This window comes from Maudiozyma barnettii (assembly GCF_903064755.1).
Source record: "Maudiozyma barnettii strain CLIB 1767 genome assembly, contig: KABA2_02, whole genome shotgun sequence".
NCBI classification, from domain to species: Eukaryota; Fungi; Ascomycota; class Saccharomycetes; order Saccharomycetales; family Saccharomycetaceae; genus Maudiozyma; species Maudiozyma barnettii.
This window is the reverse complement of record NW_024545239.1, coordinates 775163-794103: the sequence shown is the minus strand read 5'-3', so window position 1 is coordinate 794103 and position 18941 is coordinate 775163. Positions and strand designations below refer to the sequence as shown.

Sequence of the window (18941 nt, the reverse complement as noted above, 5' to 3'; positions counted from 1 at the left end):
TATTGAACAGTAATCTTTAGTATGGTATGAAAAGAATCAAGTTCTATCGCATTGTTGAATGATAAACAGAGGGTCAGGTGAAGATTACAGCTGTACGAATACATATTGCTTAATAACTTACCAATATAAACCAATAAACGACTAGAGCATACCTTTTTGGTTCTTCCTTACAGTGATTACGTATACGATTGTTAGCTGCTGTAGGGAATTCGAAAACAGGATCAAGGCTACACTACCTAACATATTGCTAATTCCTGAAATACATCCATATTATTCATATATTTGCTTATCTAATGTTATAATATTACAATGTTTAATTCTGATTATTTAGAGTGTTTTATTTACTATTTTATTCAACTTTTTGTTTTTTATCCTGGTGCTCAACTGTGTCAGGATGCAATCCATCAGAAACGGTTTCAGTGTTGCTAGTTGATTCTATATCTGATGCCTGAACAATTGGTGGAGTTTTTACTGATGTGATAGTGTTAGTCTGTACAGTATCAGATGTTTCAACTATCACAATAGGTGAAACGACAGTGTTACTACTCACCTCTTGCTTATTATTTATACCATCATCCGCTCTAACAAATTCAGGATGCACACTAGTACTTGGTGTAGGCGCAACACTAGGTGTGCTAGAGTCCTCTCTATTACTTCTTCCTCTCCTTTTCCTCATACCATCTTGCCCTTCATATTCTCTTACAAGTAGTCCCAATAATGTATGAGCTCTTTTTGATAATTCGTGAACCGTTCTTGTTCTCATAAACCAATCGAAGATAAACAAATCACTCATTACTACAGCCTGCTTAACCTTATCATATAATTTAGAATCTAGTAAACCAATTTTGCTAACAGCGATAAGTATGAATTTATCTTCAGTAGAGTTGTATACTTTTCTAGCGTTATTTGGCGCATAGGAAATAACCATTTCCTGTTGTGGATATTTATATTGTCGTATTTTCATATTCAATATACCTTCCTGATACCTTAATCTTTCAAATTTTCTTTCTCCATTTTCAATAGTAGTCAAGTACTTTTCATATCCATTAATATCAGTATATCTCTTCCAAAATATTACTGCATACTCTTCAACCTCCTCAGGTGTCTTCGAATCAATAGATTTTTTAATATTTTCCATGCTGGTTCTACCATACTTGGCGCATGCACTTATAAACGATAAGAAATCTCTTTTGGTCCAATTGTTGTACGCTTGCGAAATTAATTCTTGTTTCTCTGTTTCGTCTTCTTCAGTATACTCTTCTGCATTATCGATTTTATCTTGCTCTTCCTTTATCTTAACAGCCATCGTCTCATCAACGTCCTCATTATCATCATTATCGTTAGAAGAATCATCATCAGATCCATCATCATCGTCCGAATCATCAGACTTTCTAGATCTCTTCTTCTTCTTTTTCGAGCTACTATCATTTTCAACTTCCTCTTCATTTCTTTTGATATCATAAGATGTAACTTTATAATTAACCTTTTTCTTGAAATATAGCTGTTCCTTTTCCTGTAATTCGTCTACACGTTTTGGATAGAACTGATAATCTTGACCATGAACAATTTTTGGGGCACGGGGCATTCTAGGTTGTGGCGTTCCTTTGGAGGACTTAGAAGATCCACCAATAATCTCCTTATAATAATCATCAACTGAATAAGTCTGCTGTTCTCTTCTTCGTTCTCTTCTTGAGGGATTGATCCAAGTGGTAACCTTATCCTTATCTTTTTTTTGGAAATTCTTACCGTTCCATTCATAGGCAGATTGGTTTTCAATACCATTGTATTTCTGTAAATCGTCTAAACCAAGTGATTGGAACTTTGCATTTAATTGTTGCGTCCTTTCTTCACCCTTTTTCAGGATTTCATCTATATCATCATCAACTGTTATCTTCTTTGTACCATTATCGAACATATCCTTTGCACCGTATTGAATCATATCTAGCAAATCATCCTTAGAATTACCAATATTAGCAGTTTTCTTACCAGTCCCCTGTTGGATGACCAACTGATCCAGTCTCAATTTCTGAGCAGCACGTTCAATAACTTTCTCTTCAATTGCATTTTCTGTAACGAACCTATAAACATAAACTTGCTTCTTTTGACCAATTCTATGAGCTCTATCCATGGCTTGCAAATCTGCTTGAGGATTCCAGTCAGAGTCAAACAAAACAACTGTATCAGCACTAACCAAGTTAATACCAAGGCCACCAGCACGAGTGGTTAGCAAAAATACAAATTTATCAGAATCTGGTTTATTATATTCATCAATTGCCTCAATACGCTCTTCATGAGACGTAGAACCATCAATTCTACAATATTCGTACTCTCTAAAGAAACAGTAATCTTCCAAAATGTCCAAAAGTCTAGACATTTGACTAAATATCAACACACGGGACCCTTTTTCTTTTAGACGTTTTAAAAGTTTATCCAACACAATCATTTTACCAGCATTATAAACCAAATGTTCATCTGTTGTATACGGCGGACCTGGTTCTGCACCTTCAAATAGGTAAGGATGATTGCAACATTTCCTCAGTTGCATAACAATGTTCAATAGACGTGTCTTACCTTCTCTTTTTCCTACGGCACCATTGACAGCGTCAATATCCTTTTCAAGCAATGATTTGTACCATTTAATCTGCATATCTGTCATCCCCACGTAAACATTAGTTTCAATTTTTGGCAAAAGAGATTTCTCGACATCTGCTTTTATTCTTCTTAATAGGAATGGGTTTAACACATCATGCAATTGTTGAACGACAACCTCTTGGTCCTGATCAGAATTATTTTGTTCGAACCATTCATCGAAAACTTCCGAATCACCAAAAACATCTGGTAACAAGAAATTTAATAAGGCCCATAGTTCATGAAGATTATTTTGTAATGGGGTACCTGTAATCAGTAATCTACTCTTAGAATAGAACAGTCTAATAATTTGAGATAAAGAACTTTGTTCATTTTTAATACGATGTGCTTCATCAATAATCAGATATTGCCATGCCACTTTTTTTAAAACATTTTTTTCTCTAATAATCATCTCATAGGAAGTAACTAGAACATCAAATTTGGCTTGTAATACTTTGTTCTGTAAAATATCATGTCTCTTTTCTTTATCTCCATGTAAGATTAGCACATTAACTTCAGGAGTCCATTTATTGAATTCTCTTCTCCAATTATCTAACGTTGATTTTGGTACGATAACTAAGAATGGTCCATCTATTTTTTTAACGTATCTCAAATATCCAAGAAAAGAAATTGTCTGTAATGTTTTCCCAAGACCCATTTCATCTGCCAAAATACCTGACAATTTATGTTCATGCAATGAAATTAACCAGTTAAGACCCTGTATTTGATAGTCTCTTAGTGTACCTGATTTGACAAATGAAGGTGATTCGGTTACAAAGTCTTCTTCATCGAAATCATTCTCATCTTCATCTTCTTCTTCACGCATCAATTCTGCATCTTCCTCCTTTTCAGATTTCCTGTGATGTCTAGATCCACGATCTTTTTTCTTACTTGAGTTTCCATATGTTTCAGGGTTTGTGTTATTGTTATCTATTGATTTTAGTAGTTTTTTCATAGTTTTATCATGTTTAGCTCTCATACCTATAAAGTAACGAAATAGATCAGTCAATGATAATAAATATTGAAATCTTTTATAAGTGTCACCAGAATCCTTTTGTTTGGCAATTTTTGGGTCTACAGATAGGATAAACCGAGATTTTCTTTCTTTCCAATATTCTTCATCGTGTTCATCATCCTCCACTTCTGGGGAGGTTTCTGTCTCGATTTCTGTCTCTTCTTCTTCTTCTTCTTCTTCTTCTTCTTCAACCTTATTATTATTATCATGATCTGTATTCTCCGCTGCTTCTTCAGATTTATTTGATTCATCTTCATTTTTTTCCTGAGTTGGTGTTATTTTGATTTCGTTGCTGTCACCAGTATCATCTTCACTACTATCACTTAGAATAGATAGATCCTCTTTATAATCCCCATCATCATTTTTCTCATTTTGAGTAGTTACTGGTTCTTTTCGACTTTCGTCATTGTCAATTGAATCCTTTTGAGTTTCAGTGGTTGACGGTTGTTGTGATAATGATTTATTTGAAGGGCGTTCGTCGTCTGACATCATTGAAATGATCAAATAATCGATTTAATGTTTACCGTATATGAGATATACAAACCTTAAGAATATCACGATGCAAATTGTTTGCGATATCTTTATCTCTCTAATGTCCATATAAAGAAATTTTCAAAGAAAAATAGACTTTTTTAATTTGTTTATTTATTTTATTTTTTAATATTATTCTTGATTTATTCACTATTTGTTTTCGATTTTTATTTTTTATTTTTTATTTTTTTTTGACTTTTCGTGATTTTTCCAATTTGAAATTTCAGACCTTTTTTTTTACCTTTAACTGAATAACAAAACAGTCCATAACTTAGATAAGGAGAGTAAAACAAGATATACTGTTACTGAACAATAAAAAATATTTAAATATTTGAAATATACCAGAGTAGAAGAACAACGAAATAAAATAAATACATAACGAAAACAAAAAAAATTGAAATTTGGAATATTTGAAACGAATTATTTGATTAAATATATGATTTTTTAATTACTCAGACTAAACAATATGATATAATATAAGTAGAGCATAATTAATTATTTACGTATTATAGAGGTAAAGGTTTGATTTGATGAGATATGAGATGAATTATGATATTTTTAAAAGGTTTATTCCTTTTCTTACAATAGAACTCTTTCTTTGGCAAGAACATCGATGTTCAAGCCCAATTGCTTCAAGTTAGTAGATTTATGTGGTTGTTCTACTTTCAATTCATTCTTATGAGTCTTGAATACTTCAATGTTATGAAAGAACTTGTCAAACATAATATCGGTATCTAATGGACCACCTTTAGCTTCAGGATGGAATTGCGTAGAGAAGATAGGTTTAGTCAAATGGATCATACCTTCATTAGACTTATCATTCAAGTTAATGAAGTAAGGTTTCCATTGATCCTTTGGCAAAGTATCGACATCTACTGCGTAACCATGATTTTGAGAGGTGATATGACATTGACCAGTAATTAAATCCATTACAGGGATATTATGAGCTCTATTACCATATTTCAATTTAGTAGTTTTAGCACCACTAGCTAAAGCCAACAATTGATGACCTAGACAAATACCAAAGATTGGAATCTTATCGAAATTTGGATTGTTCAATAATTCTTTCAAATTATTAATAGTCTTGACATTCATTGCTGGGTCACCAGGACCATTGGATAAAAAGATACCATCGAATTGATCAGCGACTTCTTGAATCTTGAAATCACATGGGAATACAGTGACGTTAGCGCCTCTAACAACTAAACATCTAATAATGTTTTCTTTGACACCGCAATCAATCAGTGCGATGTTTGCTACAGGGTTTTTCAAAGTAGATGCAACATGGAAAGGTTTCTTTGTAGTGACTTGTTCGACCAAATGAGTAGCCATTGGATCGAAATATTCACAAGGAGTGTCATCACCAATAGTGATTCTTCCTAAAGAGGAACCTTCTTCTCTTAAATATTGAACGACAGCACGAGTATCAACACCAGTGATGGCAGCGACACCTTCTCTTTGACACCATTGAGCCAAAGATTCAATAGCGTTCCAATGAGAGTATTTATAGGCGTATTCAGCGACAACAATACCAACGACATGAGCGTGAGGACTTTCGAAGTATTTCAATAGGTTGAATTCGTCACGAGCAGAACCGTCAGGGACACCGTAATTACCGATCAAAGGTTGTGTGAAGACTAATATCTGGCCACGATAGGAAGGATCCGTCATGGATTCTGGATAACCGACTAAGGAAGTAGTGAAGACTGCTTCACCAGCAATGGATTTTTCTGCACCGAAGGAGATACCTTCGAAAGTTGGACCATTCTGAATGTTGAAAATAGCTTTGGACATTGCTTTATGTATTTGTTAATTTTTTTTGATTAATGGAGATAGTTTGTTTTTTGTAAAAATGATTTTCTTTTATTTTGAATATATGGGTGAGATTTGTTAAAATTTCAAAGCAAAAAAAAAAGAGAGTGTTTCAGTACGAGCTGGTCTTCCAGATGTGATCAGATATGTAGTCTTGACAGGTGTATTCAGATTGTGATAACTTAAACATACAACAGAATATGAAATTAAATTGAAAAATAAAATAAAAAAGGTTAATAATAATCTTTTTTCTTTCTTTTCCAATAAGAAGTAAGTTTTAAATTAAAAGTTTTAAAATGGGAGGATGAGTAAAATATAAATATATATATATATTCTTTATATGGAATTCAAAAAAGAAAAGAAAAGAAGTAGAAACAATAGGAATAAACTAACTGAAAAATTTAGAAAAACAAAAACCAACCTTCTAGTTGACTCTTCTCTATATATATAATTTATTACTTGGTAGTATCGAGCAAAAAACAAACAACGAGCATCATGATGATGCAGTCTGTTTGAAATTTCAAACTACCAATAATGAATTTATGACGATATCATTACACTAAGATACCACGGTATATACGGCCTTTTATTTCTCACTAATTCGGATATTACCGTGACATACAGAGAGTTTCTGTTAGTTAATTGGAATTGGAACTGAAATTGGAACTGGTCATAATTAATTGTAACGATTGAAAAAGAAAAATTTTTTCAGTTCGAATTGCGACCGCACTAAGAGCTTGCTGCAGAAGCCCACAAATTTTTCCATGAAATGAACAATTTTTAATTTACTTTTCATGTCTTGAGGATATTTATTGTTACATACGCCTACTGCTACTACGGCTAACTAATAAAAGAATAATTGCTCTCATTAATATACATATTCTTAATTTGGGTGCGGGTATTTCTGACGTAACACAGATATGCATAAATTTTATCTTTTTGATAGCTGGGTTTTCTATGCGTGACTCACTCTGTCTGCTCGTATATTGTGATGTGAGATAGTGGGCAAGGAGTGAGAAAGAGAACAGTTGTGTGTGATGCACGGGCGATGCCCTTCTCATTTTTTCAATCTGTGGCCGTCTCGGCATTGCTTTTTGTTACGTGAAAGGGGAAACGTAGCGAAAAAACAAAGGCAGGGCACTAACAAATCTCCCTGTAGGAAGAAGGTATAATTGCCGGAGTGATAGCTTAGCGTAAAAGGGGTGAGCTTTCTACTCCGATTCTCTCTCTCTCCCTTCCCCTTCATTCCATTACTGGTTGGCTTTTCTCGAGAGACGTCACCGGTGATGTTAACATAACATAAGCAATGATTTATTATGGTAAGTTGGTTGCTATGTGAAATATAGAGACGCCGGACTTTAAAGTCCTTTGCGATGCTAATAATAAGCTGAAGCAGATATGCTAGAGTTAATTCTTGATGGAGAGGTGCAGGTGCAGCTTGAGATATAATGTTAAGAAAGCAAAACATACTTGCTATTCTTTTCTTATATTTGTTTTCTTGACACGCTATATCTCTTATTACCTAATATTACTTTCATTAATGTTTAGTTCTTATCAGGATATTTGAAATCTGTCGTTCCAACATAATTGAGCTGAAGCAGGCATACTAATGTTAGACTTGAGCTGAATTGGACATACTGAGGTTAGACTTATATTCGTTCATATTATATAGTGGCAGGTAGAGAGGTTGATGGCATAGCTTAAGTTTTAATGTTAGGTAAGCAAAATACAATTGTTATATTTCTCTTATATTTGTCAGTGATTTATTTATATTGTATATAATTTACAGAACGAATAGAATCTAACTCAGAATGTAAGTTCAGAATTCTCTGTCTTTATATATTATTTATTTTTCTCGACAATCGGTTTCTCCTATTACCTAATCATTACGTAATATTTGTTTCATACTATAACGCGCTTCATAACACATTCGAGATATATTGATCCCACATAATTTCTGTCAAGACTGATAGTCGTTCATTATTTAAGGTGTTAGGTATAGAGGTGAAGGCGTAGCTTGAGTTTTAATATTAAGAAAGCAAAATATATTTGTTATATTCTTCTTATATTTGTAAGTGGGTTTTTATATTTGTCAGAAATTAAGATAAAGGGTTCGCCTCTAGTAGTCTCTGCAAGCTTTAATTTATTTAATTCGGACATTTTATAATATGATAATTGATCGGTCTCTTTATAATATATAATATATATAAGTTACATATTAAAGAACATTTAATATTTTATTTATATTATATTAAGAGCTTCTTTTTTATATCATTTTCTTTAAAGGTTTTTCTTTCCTCAATCACACCTTTCATTTTTGTTTTGTCTGATCCTTATCATTGTTTGATCCTTATCAATGGTTGATTTTTATCAAAGTTTTTCTTTACCTATTTTAATTAAGAGTTGTGCATATTACTCTTAATTTCTGACAAATATAAAAAATCACTTACAAATATAAGAGAAATATAACAAATATATTTTGCTTACCTAACGTTAAAACTTAAGCTACGCCTTCACCTCTATACCTAACACCTTAAATAATGAACGAATAAAAGTCTAACCATACTATGTCTGCTTCAGCTCATTAACAATATAGTGCCGCAAGGTTAATCTCCTCATACAAATCATGAATTTTGAAAAAAGCTACATTGAAATAGGATTATAAAAATATACAAGAAACATAGCTCGCATGGCGTAATGGCAACGCGTCTGACTTCTAATCAGAAGATTCTGGGTTCGACCCCCAGTGTGAGTGCTATCTTTCTTCTCAATTTCCGTGATAGTTTAATGGTCAGAATGGGCGCTTGTCGCGTGCCAGATCGGGGTTCAATTCCCCGTCGCGGAGTTTATTTTTTTGTTGCCATGACATATTATTTGTACGGAAATTGTATTTATTTCATGACACAAAAGTTCTTTATATTTTTTAACATATACTTCATATAAGATGTGGCCAGTTATTGGCAATTTAAAATAAATAAAAGATATGAATTGAATAAAGAATAATATATTACAATATGATACTAAGCGTAGTGTTACGAGAGATAGTTTTTTTTGTTTATATTACTTAAACTGTCTTGTATATTCGGATGGGAAACTCAATTATTATTAGTTTCTATTTTAACAATCGCTTACTCTTTTTCCTACTTTCTAAACTGTATCAATATAGAAAGATATATCATGAAGATCAATTTCTTATTTTGAATACTAAATATATTGGGTATCGTCACTAATTGTGGTGACACAAATATCAAACAATGTTAATACAATACTTTTCTTCGTTCGTGACTACTTTTCACAATCTAATATAGCTTTTGTTAGCCTCCAGTGCTCACAATCGATGTTTCTTCTATCTTAAAAAGGAAAATACAACACAATAGATTATTGATTATTCCTACGTGACATTTAAAATATGTTGCAGTTGTAAATATAATTATTTATTTTTCAGGTAAATTCCAACTTACTGCCTTATTTCTATGAGTGGCTACAAGTTTATACATATTCCATATTGAATGATAACAATTTTTTTTATTGTCCTATACATTAAACTAGAGAAATAAAGAGAATCCGACACCTTAATTGTATATAAGTAACTATAGTCTGTACCCTGGAACACAACTGAATATGATTGTAAAACATGCTGTTGAGATAAAGACCAGCATACAACACCACAGTCCTCTTTTAAAAAGAAGAGCTTTTATAAATGGATGTTCTACTCTTAGTAATCTACTTCTCCCACCTAATAATGCAAAAATGAAGGGAATATTTTTAAAATTATGCTTTCTTCCTTGTTCTAAATCAAGATCTTCCTTGGTAACGTCATCGCCTTTCTTGACATTAAAATTATCGAAATCATTGTCTTTAAACATCAACCGTTGAGTGAGCCCGAACCATGAATAAATGATATCGACCTCATACATACCACATATGATCATGTAACATCCAATAGTAAAGGGTACCACTGTAGTGACCCTGATTGCTCTACTATATTTTAGAAAGATTAGGACATAGCCTATCCAAAACCCAATGCCCAACCAAATCATACCAAATATGGTCCTACTTAAGGATGTGTAGTTAGAAAATGGAGATCTGGATCCTTGATAACTCAAGGAATTAATGTTATTATTTTTATTTGTCCGTTGTATTGTTCTTTTCTGTTCTGTAACTTGTGTTTCATCATTATTTTGATGAAACCTCCAATCGGACACTTCATCGTGTATATTGTGTAAAGCTACTCTGCTTAAAAATTTGGGAAAACAGTCTACTTCTAAGAATTGGTATGTTAGCATCTTTAATTGATCGAAAATTTCAGGTGTAAATTTTTTATTTTCCATTACTTCTCTAAGAATGTGAAGTCTTATATCATCGGGTATATTACTTAGATAACGCTGACTCTCAGTAGGGGATAATAAATATGTGTTACAGATATGTTCAACATTTGATTGCAACTCATTTACTGTAATATGTGGAAGTGGTAATCCATCTGGATGTTTCTTAAGCACTTCATCCATTAAAATAGCAAGGTTAGGGTTATCAATATTGAGTGCTTCATTATCTCCATCAGAATGTCTTTTCCAACCTTCTATAAGATCCGCAATTTTTGGCGAATAAGCATTGCTTGTGTTATTATTATTATTATTAATATCACCCTGAATGAAATTATTCATATCTTGTTGATTTTCCAAATCGATTCTACCATCTTCTAATAACGCATTTAACAAGACCGATGTCGTCACCGATCTATTATCATCATCTTCACTATTACTATTGTTGGAGTTATCATCTATAATATGTTCACCATTTCCGGGCTGTTCTATCTTTTCATTTTGTGTACCATTAGTTCGTCGTTCAATCATGGCTGATTCTCTTACGAGTTTAACGTAATCTTTGCAAAGCCGTATATGTGCCATCAAATCAACCCAGAAATCTAGGTAGTTTATCGCGAATGGGAATTGTGAAAGATATGTATAGAAGGACCATAAATCTACTGGTGCAACAGTTTTTTGTATGAGTACTTCATATAAAGTGGGGAGTCGCTCATTCTGAACTCTTTCAAAATCCGCATCCATTTTGTGTTATAATACTTATTTTTTTAAAACCTTCTAATCTGTAATGTCTTTTTTCCTTCAGTTTCTTTAGAATGGTTATATTTAATGTTGTTTCTTGGAGAACTCAGAAATTGATGGTCTGGGTATGCTCTATCAGAATCCCGGTTCCATATATATATATATATATATCACTTCTTCTTTATGCAAGCCTAACGGTGGTACCAATTCAGAAGCAATATGATATATATTGGATATCACATGTGGTCTCACCATTGAATTGGAAGTGACTTGGTCTGTTACCAGTTGGCAAACAGGCCCTCCGACGATTCTTTTATTTACATTTCGAACATTTCGAGCTTTATTTTTGGTGAACCTAAACGCCAATTTTCATTAGTACGGGAGTTTCTCTCTAAGCAAGCCGCTTTATTTATTTACAATGAGTGAAATGCGAGGCAAAAATTAAAATGAAATTAAAATTGCTGGTCTCTCCCTCTAAGAGATTAAAAATAAAATATACTTTGGGTGATGATTGTTCTAGTTTACTTTACGATGGTGTATGTAATGGACACACGGAGAAGTTACACCACGGGTAGGAGTAAGCGATGAACAGTTTGATACGATCTCTTGAACGTATACTGCATGCTAATATTCATGTATGTTGGCATATATTAATAAATTATAATGTAGTTTTATACAGGATTATAAAAGTGGTGGTGTTTTTTTTGACACCAGGTAACAATACAACAATGAAAGGAATATATATTCCTTAGACATCGTCTGTGTTTATAGAATTTTAGTGTCAAAGATCTAAGAAACGTGTGATTTTTACAAAGAGTATTTTTTTGATTCTTCGTTAAGATATGTTTTTTTATGAACCTGGCTAACTTTTTGACAATTAAATACTGGAATGCATACGATAGGAAATTTTGTTATTTATCAAAGTAATCATTTGTATATTTTTCTAAGAATATCAACATATTGTCCCTAACTAGTTCGAATACAGAGTTTGGGTATCGAGCTGCAATCTCATTAGAAACCTTGACTAACCCTATATCTTGTACCACCAAGCTTATAGCCATTAACAGTTGCGTAGAAAATTCGATATACCAACGATGATTCCAACAACATATTTTCACACACAAGTCAATAATAGTCATATCTAACTCATTGACACGCGCCATGATTTGGTTCGAGGTCATCGTAGAATTAGGTACGTTAACTATCTGTCTAGTACGTTGACGTTCTTTAATGCAATATTCTAGTAATTTTCTAGCAGATTGTGCAGAAAATCTTTGGGATAGTGCCATTTGGAACGCTTTGGCGGCCTCTGGATAATGTCCTAATCTACGTGCACATAATCCAAATAATTCCCATTCAAATGTGAGTTTTCTGTATTCAGAATTTTGAGCTTCATGTTGCATATGCTCTGCTTGCCATACAGTGTATACTTTGAAGTCTTCATACAACAACATGATTAAATTATCTAACCATCTTTCACAAAGACGCTTTGAACGTATTATCGAAGAAGCATTGGATACGACAGTATGACTACTACTCATATTATTAGAGACATTATTTTGTATATTACTAGTAGTTCCATTACTAGAGCCATTGTGTGAAGCATTTGGATTGTCAACATTCTCTGCTTCATGAGAGGTAGAACCCTCATTTGTTTCAACAGGAACGTTATTCAAGGATGCTGCTGTATTTGCATTTGTTGAAGAATAAGCTGCTTCTTCGGTGGCAATTCTCTGATAATCATTCTCCATAATAAATATTTGTGCTCTAAATTTTAATAAATCATCCCAACCAGTAATTGCTACAATTTCAGTTAATAATTTATAACAAAGTATGTAAGTAGACTTTAGATTTGCAGAGGCAAGATTAACCAAAGCAGGATCAGCAGTCTTATGTTCTCTTTGTAGATCTTGAGGATTTAATGATGTGACACCATCTAATACTGCATCTACTGGAAGCGGCAAGTGTAATGATGTTTTAGTTGGAAAGGGGACAACTCTTTTTAAGGAATACTTCTCCTTTGATATCGCCATTGGACAAGCATTTAATGTATACAAGGCATTTTCAACATCATTTAATCTAATATAAGCTCGTGTTAACAAAAACCATGGTTTAAATTCACTTGGAGTACAACTGACAGCACTTTGAGCCACATGTTGTGCCAAAACATAATCATGCTTCACATTTATCAAAAACTCCGCTTGGACACAAAGTAACTCCGATTTATAATCCAATTGTAATGGTACAGAAGGATGACTATCCTCGTTATTATTATTATCATTATTATTATAATCCATATTTTCATATTCTTCAATTTTCTCTAACTGATCACAAATCAATTCGATCGCATCAATTTCCATATCATTGCCGAATAGAATACGAGTCAATAGAATAACCGCTTCGGGGTAAGTCTCCATCAATTTTTCTAACATTTCACGACACTGATCAACTGAATGAGTTAAATTTACAATTTCAATCAATGTTTCCGCCAGATAGTTGTTTGTTCTTGATGTATTAATAACATCACAAGGAGAACCTAAAAATTCACCCTTTTCATATACCATAGGGAATAATTCAATAAAAGCTTCTGCTACTGCTTCAAGTTCTCCCGAGGTTAATGGGTCGACAATCAATGTCTCCACCAAGTTTTGAACTTCACCATCTTCATAATTATCCTTCATCAACATCATAGATCTAACGACACCACTAACAAAAGTTTCAGCCCAAATGATTTTACTCTCTTCTGAACTTGGTTCAATATGTATTTGATCATCATTAGCATCCAGGATAAACATCTGTACCGTCCCTGGCATATGGACAATAATATTCATATCACATTTTCTAAAGGTATTCCAGGTTGACATAGATACTCTTGCAACTTGGAACGGTTTTGCTTTACCAAACCATACTTGAGGTTGTTCAGTAATCAAATCGGCAATTTTCTTTAAAAAAATTGTGATTGATGTAGGGTCAGAAGTATCTGTCCCTAACGAATAAAAATAAGTACCAATTTCACCTTTCAATTTATCATGAGAATGTAATTCTGCCAGTATAGTTGCAGGATCTACATTGGCAATCGAAGCGGAATCTCCAAGCTTTTCAGACAAATTGGCATGAGTAGAGCTATTGCTTGAGGCAATATATTTGACTAATGTGATAAGATCAGGAGGACCTAAATCTAAGAATTGAGAAAGCTTAGTTTTACGTTCATTTATGGCGTATCCTGACTGTTCTTCCTTAACTTCAGGAATAGATCTTTGCGTCAACATTCCTATTTGATAATCTGAAAATAAGTGAATATAATGATTCCTTTCTTTTTGGAAACACTCAACCAATTTCCGAGAAATAGCGGTTTTATTAGGATCTTACAATCTTTAAGATTAATTTTATATTAATGTTTAACAATTTGTGAAAAAATAGAAATCTCAATTAAAAATATATATATAAACAAATATGTTGATAGTATATCAATGAAAAATATCTTTAATTGAAGCTTGAACTGTTTATCCAAATTACAAGGCGTTGTTTAATTTTCTGCCATCTTCGCCCTCTTTACATCTCTCCTTTTTTTTTCCCACTTATTATTGAAAATCATGAAGTACGATCCCCAGGCATACATAATAATAGTAATAATAATAATATATTAACGAAAGATTTATGATATTATTCTAGTTTGTTTTATTTCAACACCACTTTACAATCATTTGTCTTAATAAGCTGTTCTTTATTGAGCCATTGCAACTCTAACCATTTTTCAAGTTTTTTGGGTTTCAAGTCCATGAGATATGGAAGTTCGTGCTTGCGAATGTCTACCATGATAATAATTGGATCGGCCACGGTGGAAATGTTGTTGTACATCAACTCTACTAATGAAGGTGCGACTTGCTCTAATTGAATTCCGTCGTGTACTTGTAAATTACCATTATCATGGTCATGCCCACAATCTGTATATTTCATTCTGTAATAAATTATAGTAAAATCGTACATGTACTGATTTAACATGACAGTATCTTTAGGCAGCTCACTGTATTGGCAACCACCATTAACCACCCAGTTGTCACTAGAAACACCAGTGTTGAGTTTGGTAGTTACCTTTTTATTTAATGAATCTGTTGCTTTAAATAATTTGCCTCTATGGAATATCGACTTTTTGGTATAACTTTTAGACTCCTTTTTTGGGTAAAATTCCTTAAAAGCCCCAATAGTATTTACAAATGTATTAAATCTTGGATAAAGCACATTATAAAAATTTGAAACAAAGGGAGAGTATTTTTCATTAATTTTACGTTGCATCATTCCAAGTTCAGTGGTAAGAATATTTACTTCTGGAAATATTATTAGAACATTATTACCATTTCTTTTTAGAAAGTTTAAAACATCTTTACTGGCTATCTTAAAATTCTCATCTTTCATTATAATATCCTTCAATACTTCTACTTTTATCAATTTAAATATGTTACCCCATCCAATAAACCGAACTTGTAATAAATCGTTACATACTGATATATCGTTTTCAAACCATAATTGTTTCAAAATCGTTATCATTGAGAAAGTTTCCTTTTTTGATCTTAGTTGGTCATATATGATATGATAAATTAAAATATAATCAGTAACCGCCCTATGATTTGAAATTATTAATGTAGTAACTAAAATATTGTTTTCAATAGTCCTAAATTCTTCAGAATTTTCTGAAAATAATATAGGTACTGTTTCATTATTTCCAAATAATTGATTTGTTACCGTTACATTGAAAAACAGTTCCCAGACAATCAATAAATTTTGAAGCCTTGGTATTATAAATTCCATGAGAAATTGAACTGAGTCATCAAGTAGTTTGATCTTATATATACCACATATTGGTATCGATTTCCAAAAGTTTATGTACATTCTTCTGTATTTCAAAAAAAGTTTAGAATTAATTTTTTTAACCAATAATATGTGTAAGAAATATGTCACATAATAAAAATATACGAATAAAACGACCTTACATATTGACCTTGCAAAATTAAACCATATGTAAGGAGACCATTTACTTACTTGGACATTATGGCCTATTATATGTGTTTGAAAAAAAGAAAGAATGCCCATATCAAACACTTACAGATGTATCTATATAGTCCTTATAAGATGCTTTCCTTTCAATTATTCAAACTTTTATCTAATTATCTGTTTGTGTTATTGAACCTTTAATCCTTTACCATAATTTACTTCGAAGAAGTGTGTCATCTGTGAATCCAAAATTCGGCATTCCTCTCTCTTTTTTTCTTTCTTCGTTCTTTTCGCTCTCTTCTTGTCTACCGGTAAGGCTAGATGATTCAATTGGACTGAAATGCTCAAGAAGAACAATGAATATAACCCATAAAAGAGAACTAACCTTGAGGTTAACTTATAGAACAGAAGCAGAAATCTACAACTATTTGTGATAATACAAGTAACTGCTATCAGAATAATATAACAATGTTGTCGAGAATGCATTTGGGTTTGCATGTTAGCAGGTCATTTCTACAAACAAGCATTAACAGAGGCAAAGCAGTCAACCTCATATCAAACTACACTAGATTTCAGAGTACTCAAACAATCAAGAAAGATGATAAGCTCATAAATAAGAATGACTCCATTAAAGGTCTTGGAGCCACTGTAACAGCGGAAACAAAGATAGTATCTAAGAAAGAGATTCCGAAAAAGATAATCAGGCCTGGTTATTTTGAAACACCCAAAGATCCAGGTCTTAATGGGAAATTTCAAGAGGACTACCAAAGAATTATGAAGTATACTTTAATACCGCTGACTTTAACACCATTTTTCACATCATACGCTGGAATACCATTCCATCCAATGTTAGATGCTACATTGGGGAGTGTATTTCTATTGTATGCCCATTACGGATTTTCCTCATTGATATATCAATATTTACCCAAGGAAAAATACCCTAGATGGAGTACTATATCTCTTTGGACACTATATTCTTCATCATGTCTTGCATTTTACGGTCTTTATGAACTTGAAACTGAAAATAACGGTATTGTGGATCTAATTAATAAACTTTGGAACTTCGATGATAGAAACGTGTTTGTTTTCAGCACTTCATAATATTTCAATTGGGACAAAGTTCATTTAATCATAGCATCGATTTTTCTGTTGGGTCGTTATTTAGATACATTTTGTACATAATGAAATAATGTTTAATAAATGCGTGAATCCTTCATCTCTATTATTATATATCCTTATATATATATAATCAAAGGTATTAAACATATCATTTTTTACAGGAAAATTATGCATTTTAGAAATATAGATATAATATTTAGTCATTCTTTGGCGGCACCTTGCCTAGCTAATTCATCAGCAATTTCATTACCTTCATGTCCAGCATGACCTTTGACCCATTCCACTTGAAATTTATTACCTTCATCGAAGTGATCATTATTAATCTCATAATATTTCTTAACCTTTACATAATTTTGAATTAAAGGCTTAATTAGATCATTGTTAGGTAAAGAGTTAATCTTCTTATCGGAATATGTGTAATATCTATCATTCAAAAGTTTAACCACATACTCAGAATCAGTTTTAATCTTATAGATATTCTTATCTTCAGTTGAAGTTAAATTTCCCCAAATAGTTTCAAGGGCACTAGATACAGCCTGAATTTCACCTCTATTATTTGTCTGCTGACCTCCCTTTAACCTTTCTGAAATATTGTTTTGAGGCTCACCTTCAAAATAAACACCATAACCAGCTCTAGCATTATCTGTCCCATTAGATAAGGATGATCCATCGCAATATACATTTGCTAATTTGGAATATTTCTGAGTTTTGGTAGATATGCTATATTTCTGAGTAAAACTCTCTTGGGTTTCGTTAATGTGGCCATAATCAGTCACATCATTAGATACACCACTGATATAGCTATTAGCACCTCCCTCAGAATCAAACTTCATGTATGACAAACCCTTTTTTCTATAAGCATATGATCTACAGTCTTTCCAATTCTTGAAAATTTTGCTTTGAATTTCAGGGTTGTTGCTCTTTACAGCATAATAGTTTTTGGAACTGGGAGTGGTGAAAGAATAAGAAGAAACACTTTTCTTATGGACACCACCATAGCTGCCACCACCATTGTATGATAGTGACACATAAGAACTAGGCGACGGTTTTGATTGTCTACTGGAGCCAGCACTAGTTTGAGTACCAGAATTACTAGGCCGAGAGTAAGAGCTTAGGTATGAACTACCATAACCATTGTTATTGGAAGACCTACTATTAGTACTGCTTAATGTTGTACCACTGATAACATTGTTGGTAGATGAACTGCTTGAGTAACCAGAATTGGATTTCGAGAAGGCCTGAGCTTCACCATAAGATGTGAATTTCTTATAAACTGCGCCGGCGTAACCATCAATCTGCGACTTACAGTCGTTCCATGAGCTGTAGACACCTTCGTTACGTCCATTCTGGACAGCGTAATAGTATTTCTTGGCCATGCTTGTTCTTATTTCACCTAACGTCAATGTGATATTCCTGATAAGGTTTTCACGCATAAACTTGATAACGAGATAAAATGTGTTAATTTTAAATACTTTTTATATACTGCTACATGCCAACGAATACCCAGAATATACACAATACGAATACATGGTTTGGAATGAACTTGATGCACGAGGACTGAAATAAATATTTTGTATGTTTGACTAAATAGGCCTCATTGATAGATAGTTATGGGAAGCATGCTCATCAATATCGTTACATTTGTTTATATTTTTCGCGTGGTATCGCCACGCGATGATAAGTTAGTCCTAAAATAGTATTCTATCATGTCTATAAAAGATCGTTTAATATATTAAAAAATTGAAGCATATAGATATTTATTCTTGCAAAATATTATGTGACAC

At 32.7% G+C, this 18941-nt stretch overlaps 8 protein-coding genes and 2 non-coding genes across 10 annotated transcripts; 3 read left to right on the top strand and 7 right to left on the bottom strand.

Annotated features, from left to right (window-relative positions):
* Window positions 1–349: 349 nt before the first annotated feature.
* ISW2 (DNA translocase) lies at window positions 350–4132 on the bottom strand (the record flags this gene model as incomplete). The annotated part of the gene is made up of 1 exon (XM_041549040.1): window positions 350–4132. The coding sequence occupies one exon, from the start codon at window positions 4130–4132 to the stop codon at window positions 350–352; it is 3783 nt and encodes a 1260-aa protein (XP_041404974.1).
* Window positions 4133–4753: 621 nt separating this feature from the next.
* On the bottom strand, window positions 4754–5968 carry CPA1 (carbamoyl-phosphate synthase (glutamine-hydrolyzing) CPA1; the record flags this gene model as incomplete). The annotated part of the gene is made up of 1 exon (XM_041549039.1): window positions 4754–5968. One exon carries the CDS (start codon window positions 5966–5968, stop codon window positions 4754–4756), a length of 1215 nt encoding a protein of 404 aa, XP_041404973.1.
* A 130-nt stretch (window positions 5969–6098) lies between these two features.
* KABA2_02S07832 (uncharacterized protein) lies at window positions 6099–6176 on the bottom strand (the record flags this gene model as incomplete). Its single annotated transcript, XM_041549038.1, has 1 exon — window positions 6099–6176. The coding sequence occupies one exon, from the start codon at window positions 6174–6176 to the stop codon at window positions 6099–6101; it is 78 nt and encodes a 25-aa protein (XP_041404972.1).
* Window positions 6177–8669: 2493 nt separating this feature from the next.
* KABA2_02S07810 lies at window positions 8670–8741 on the top strand. The gene has a single exon. It is a non-coding gene; the product is annotated as a tRNA-Arg (tRNA).
* An 18-nt stretch (window positions 8742–8759) lies between these two features.
* KABA2_02S07788 lies at window positions 8760–8831 on the top strand. The gene has a single exon. It is a non-coding gene; the product is annotated as a tRNA-Asp (tRNA).
* Window positions 8832–9576: 745 nt separating this feature from the next.
* RAX1 (Rax1p) lies at window positions 9577–11052 on the bottom strand (the record flags this gene model as incomplete). The annotated part of the gene is made up of 1 exon (XM_041549037.1): window positions 9577–11052. The coding sequence occupies one exon, from the start codon at window positions 11050–11052 to the stop codon at window positions 9577–9579; it is 1476 nt and encodes a 491-aa protein (XP_041404971.1).
* Window positions 11053–11960: 908 nt separating this feature from the next.
* Window positions 11961–14318, bottom strand: BUD7 (exomer complex subunit; the record flags this gene model as incomplete). Its single annotated transcript, XM_041549036.1, has 1 exon — window positions 11961–14318. One exon carries the CDS (start codon window positions 14316–14318, stop codon window positions 11961–11963), a length of 2358 nt encoding a protein of 785 aa, XP_041404970.1.
* Window positions 14319–14727: 409 nt separating this feature from the next.
* On the bottom strand, window positions 14728–16137 carry MUM3 (Mum3p; the record flags this gene model as incomplete). The annotated part of the gene is made up of 1 exon (XM_041549035.1): window positions 14728–16137. The coding sequence occupies one exon, from the start codon at window positions 16135–16137 to the stop codon at window positions 14728–14730; it is 1410 nt and encodes a 469-aa protein (XP_041404969.1).
* A 369-nt stretch (window positions 16138–16506) lies between these two features.
* Window positions 16507–17139, top strand: TIM18 (Tim18p; the record flags this gene model as incomplete). The annotated part of the gene is made up of 1 exon (XM_041549034.1): window positions 16507–17139. The coding sequence occupies one exon, from the start codon at window positions 16507–16509 to the stop codon at window positions 17137–17139; it is 633 nt and encodes a 210-aa protein (XP_041404968.1).
* Window positions 17140–17357: 218 nt separating this feature from the next.
* On the bottom strand, window positions 17358–18590 carry RNH1 (RNA-DNA hybrid ribonuclease; the record flags this gene model as incomplete). The annotated part of the gene is made up of 1 exon (XM_041549033.1): window positions 17358–18590. One exon carries the CDS (start codon window positions 18588–18590, stop codon window positions 17358–17360), a length of 1233 nt encoding a protein of 410 aa, XP_041404967.1.
* Between the last annotated feature and the right edge of the window lie 351 nt (window positions 18591–18941).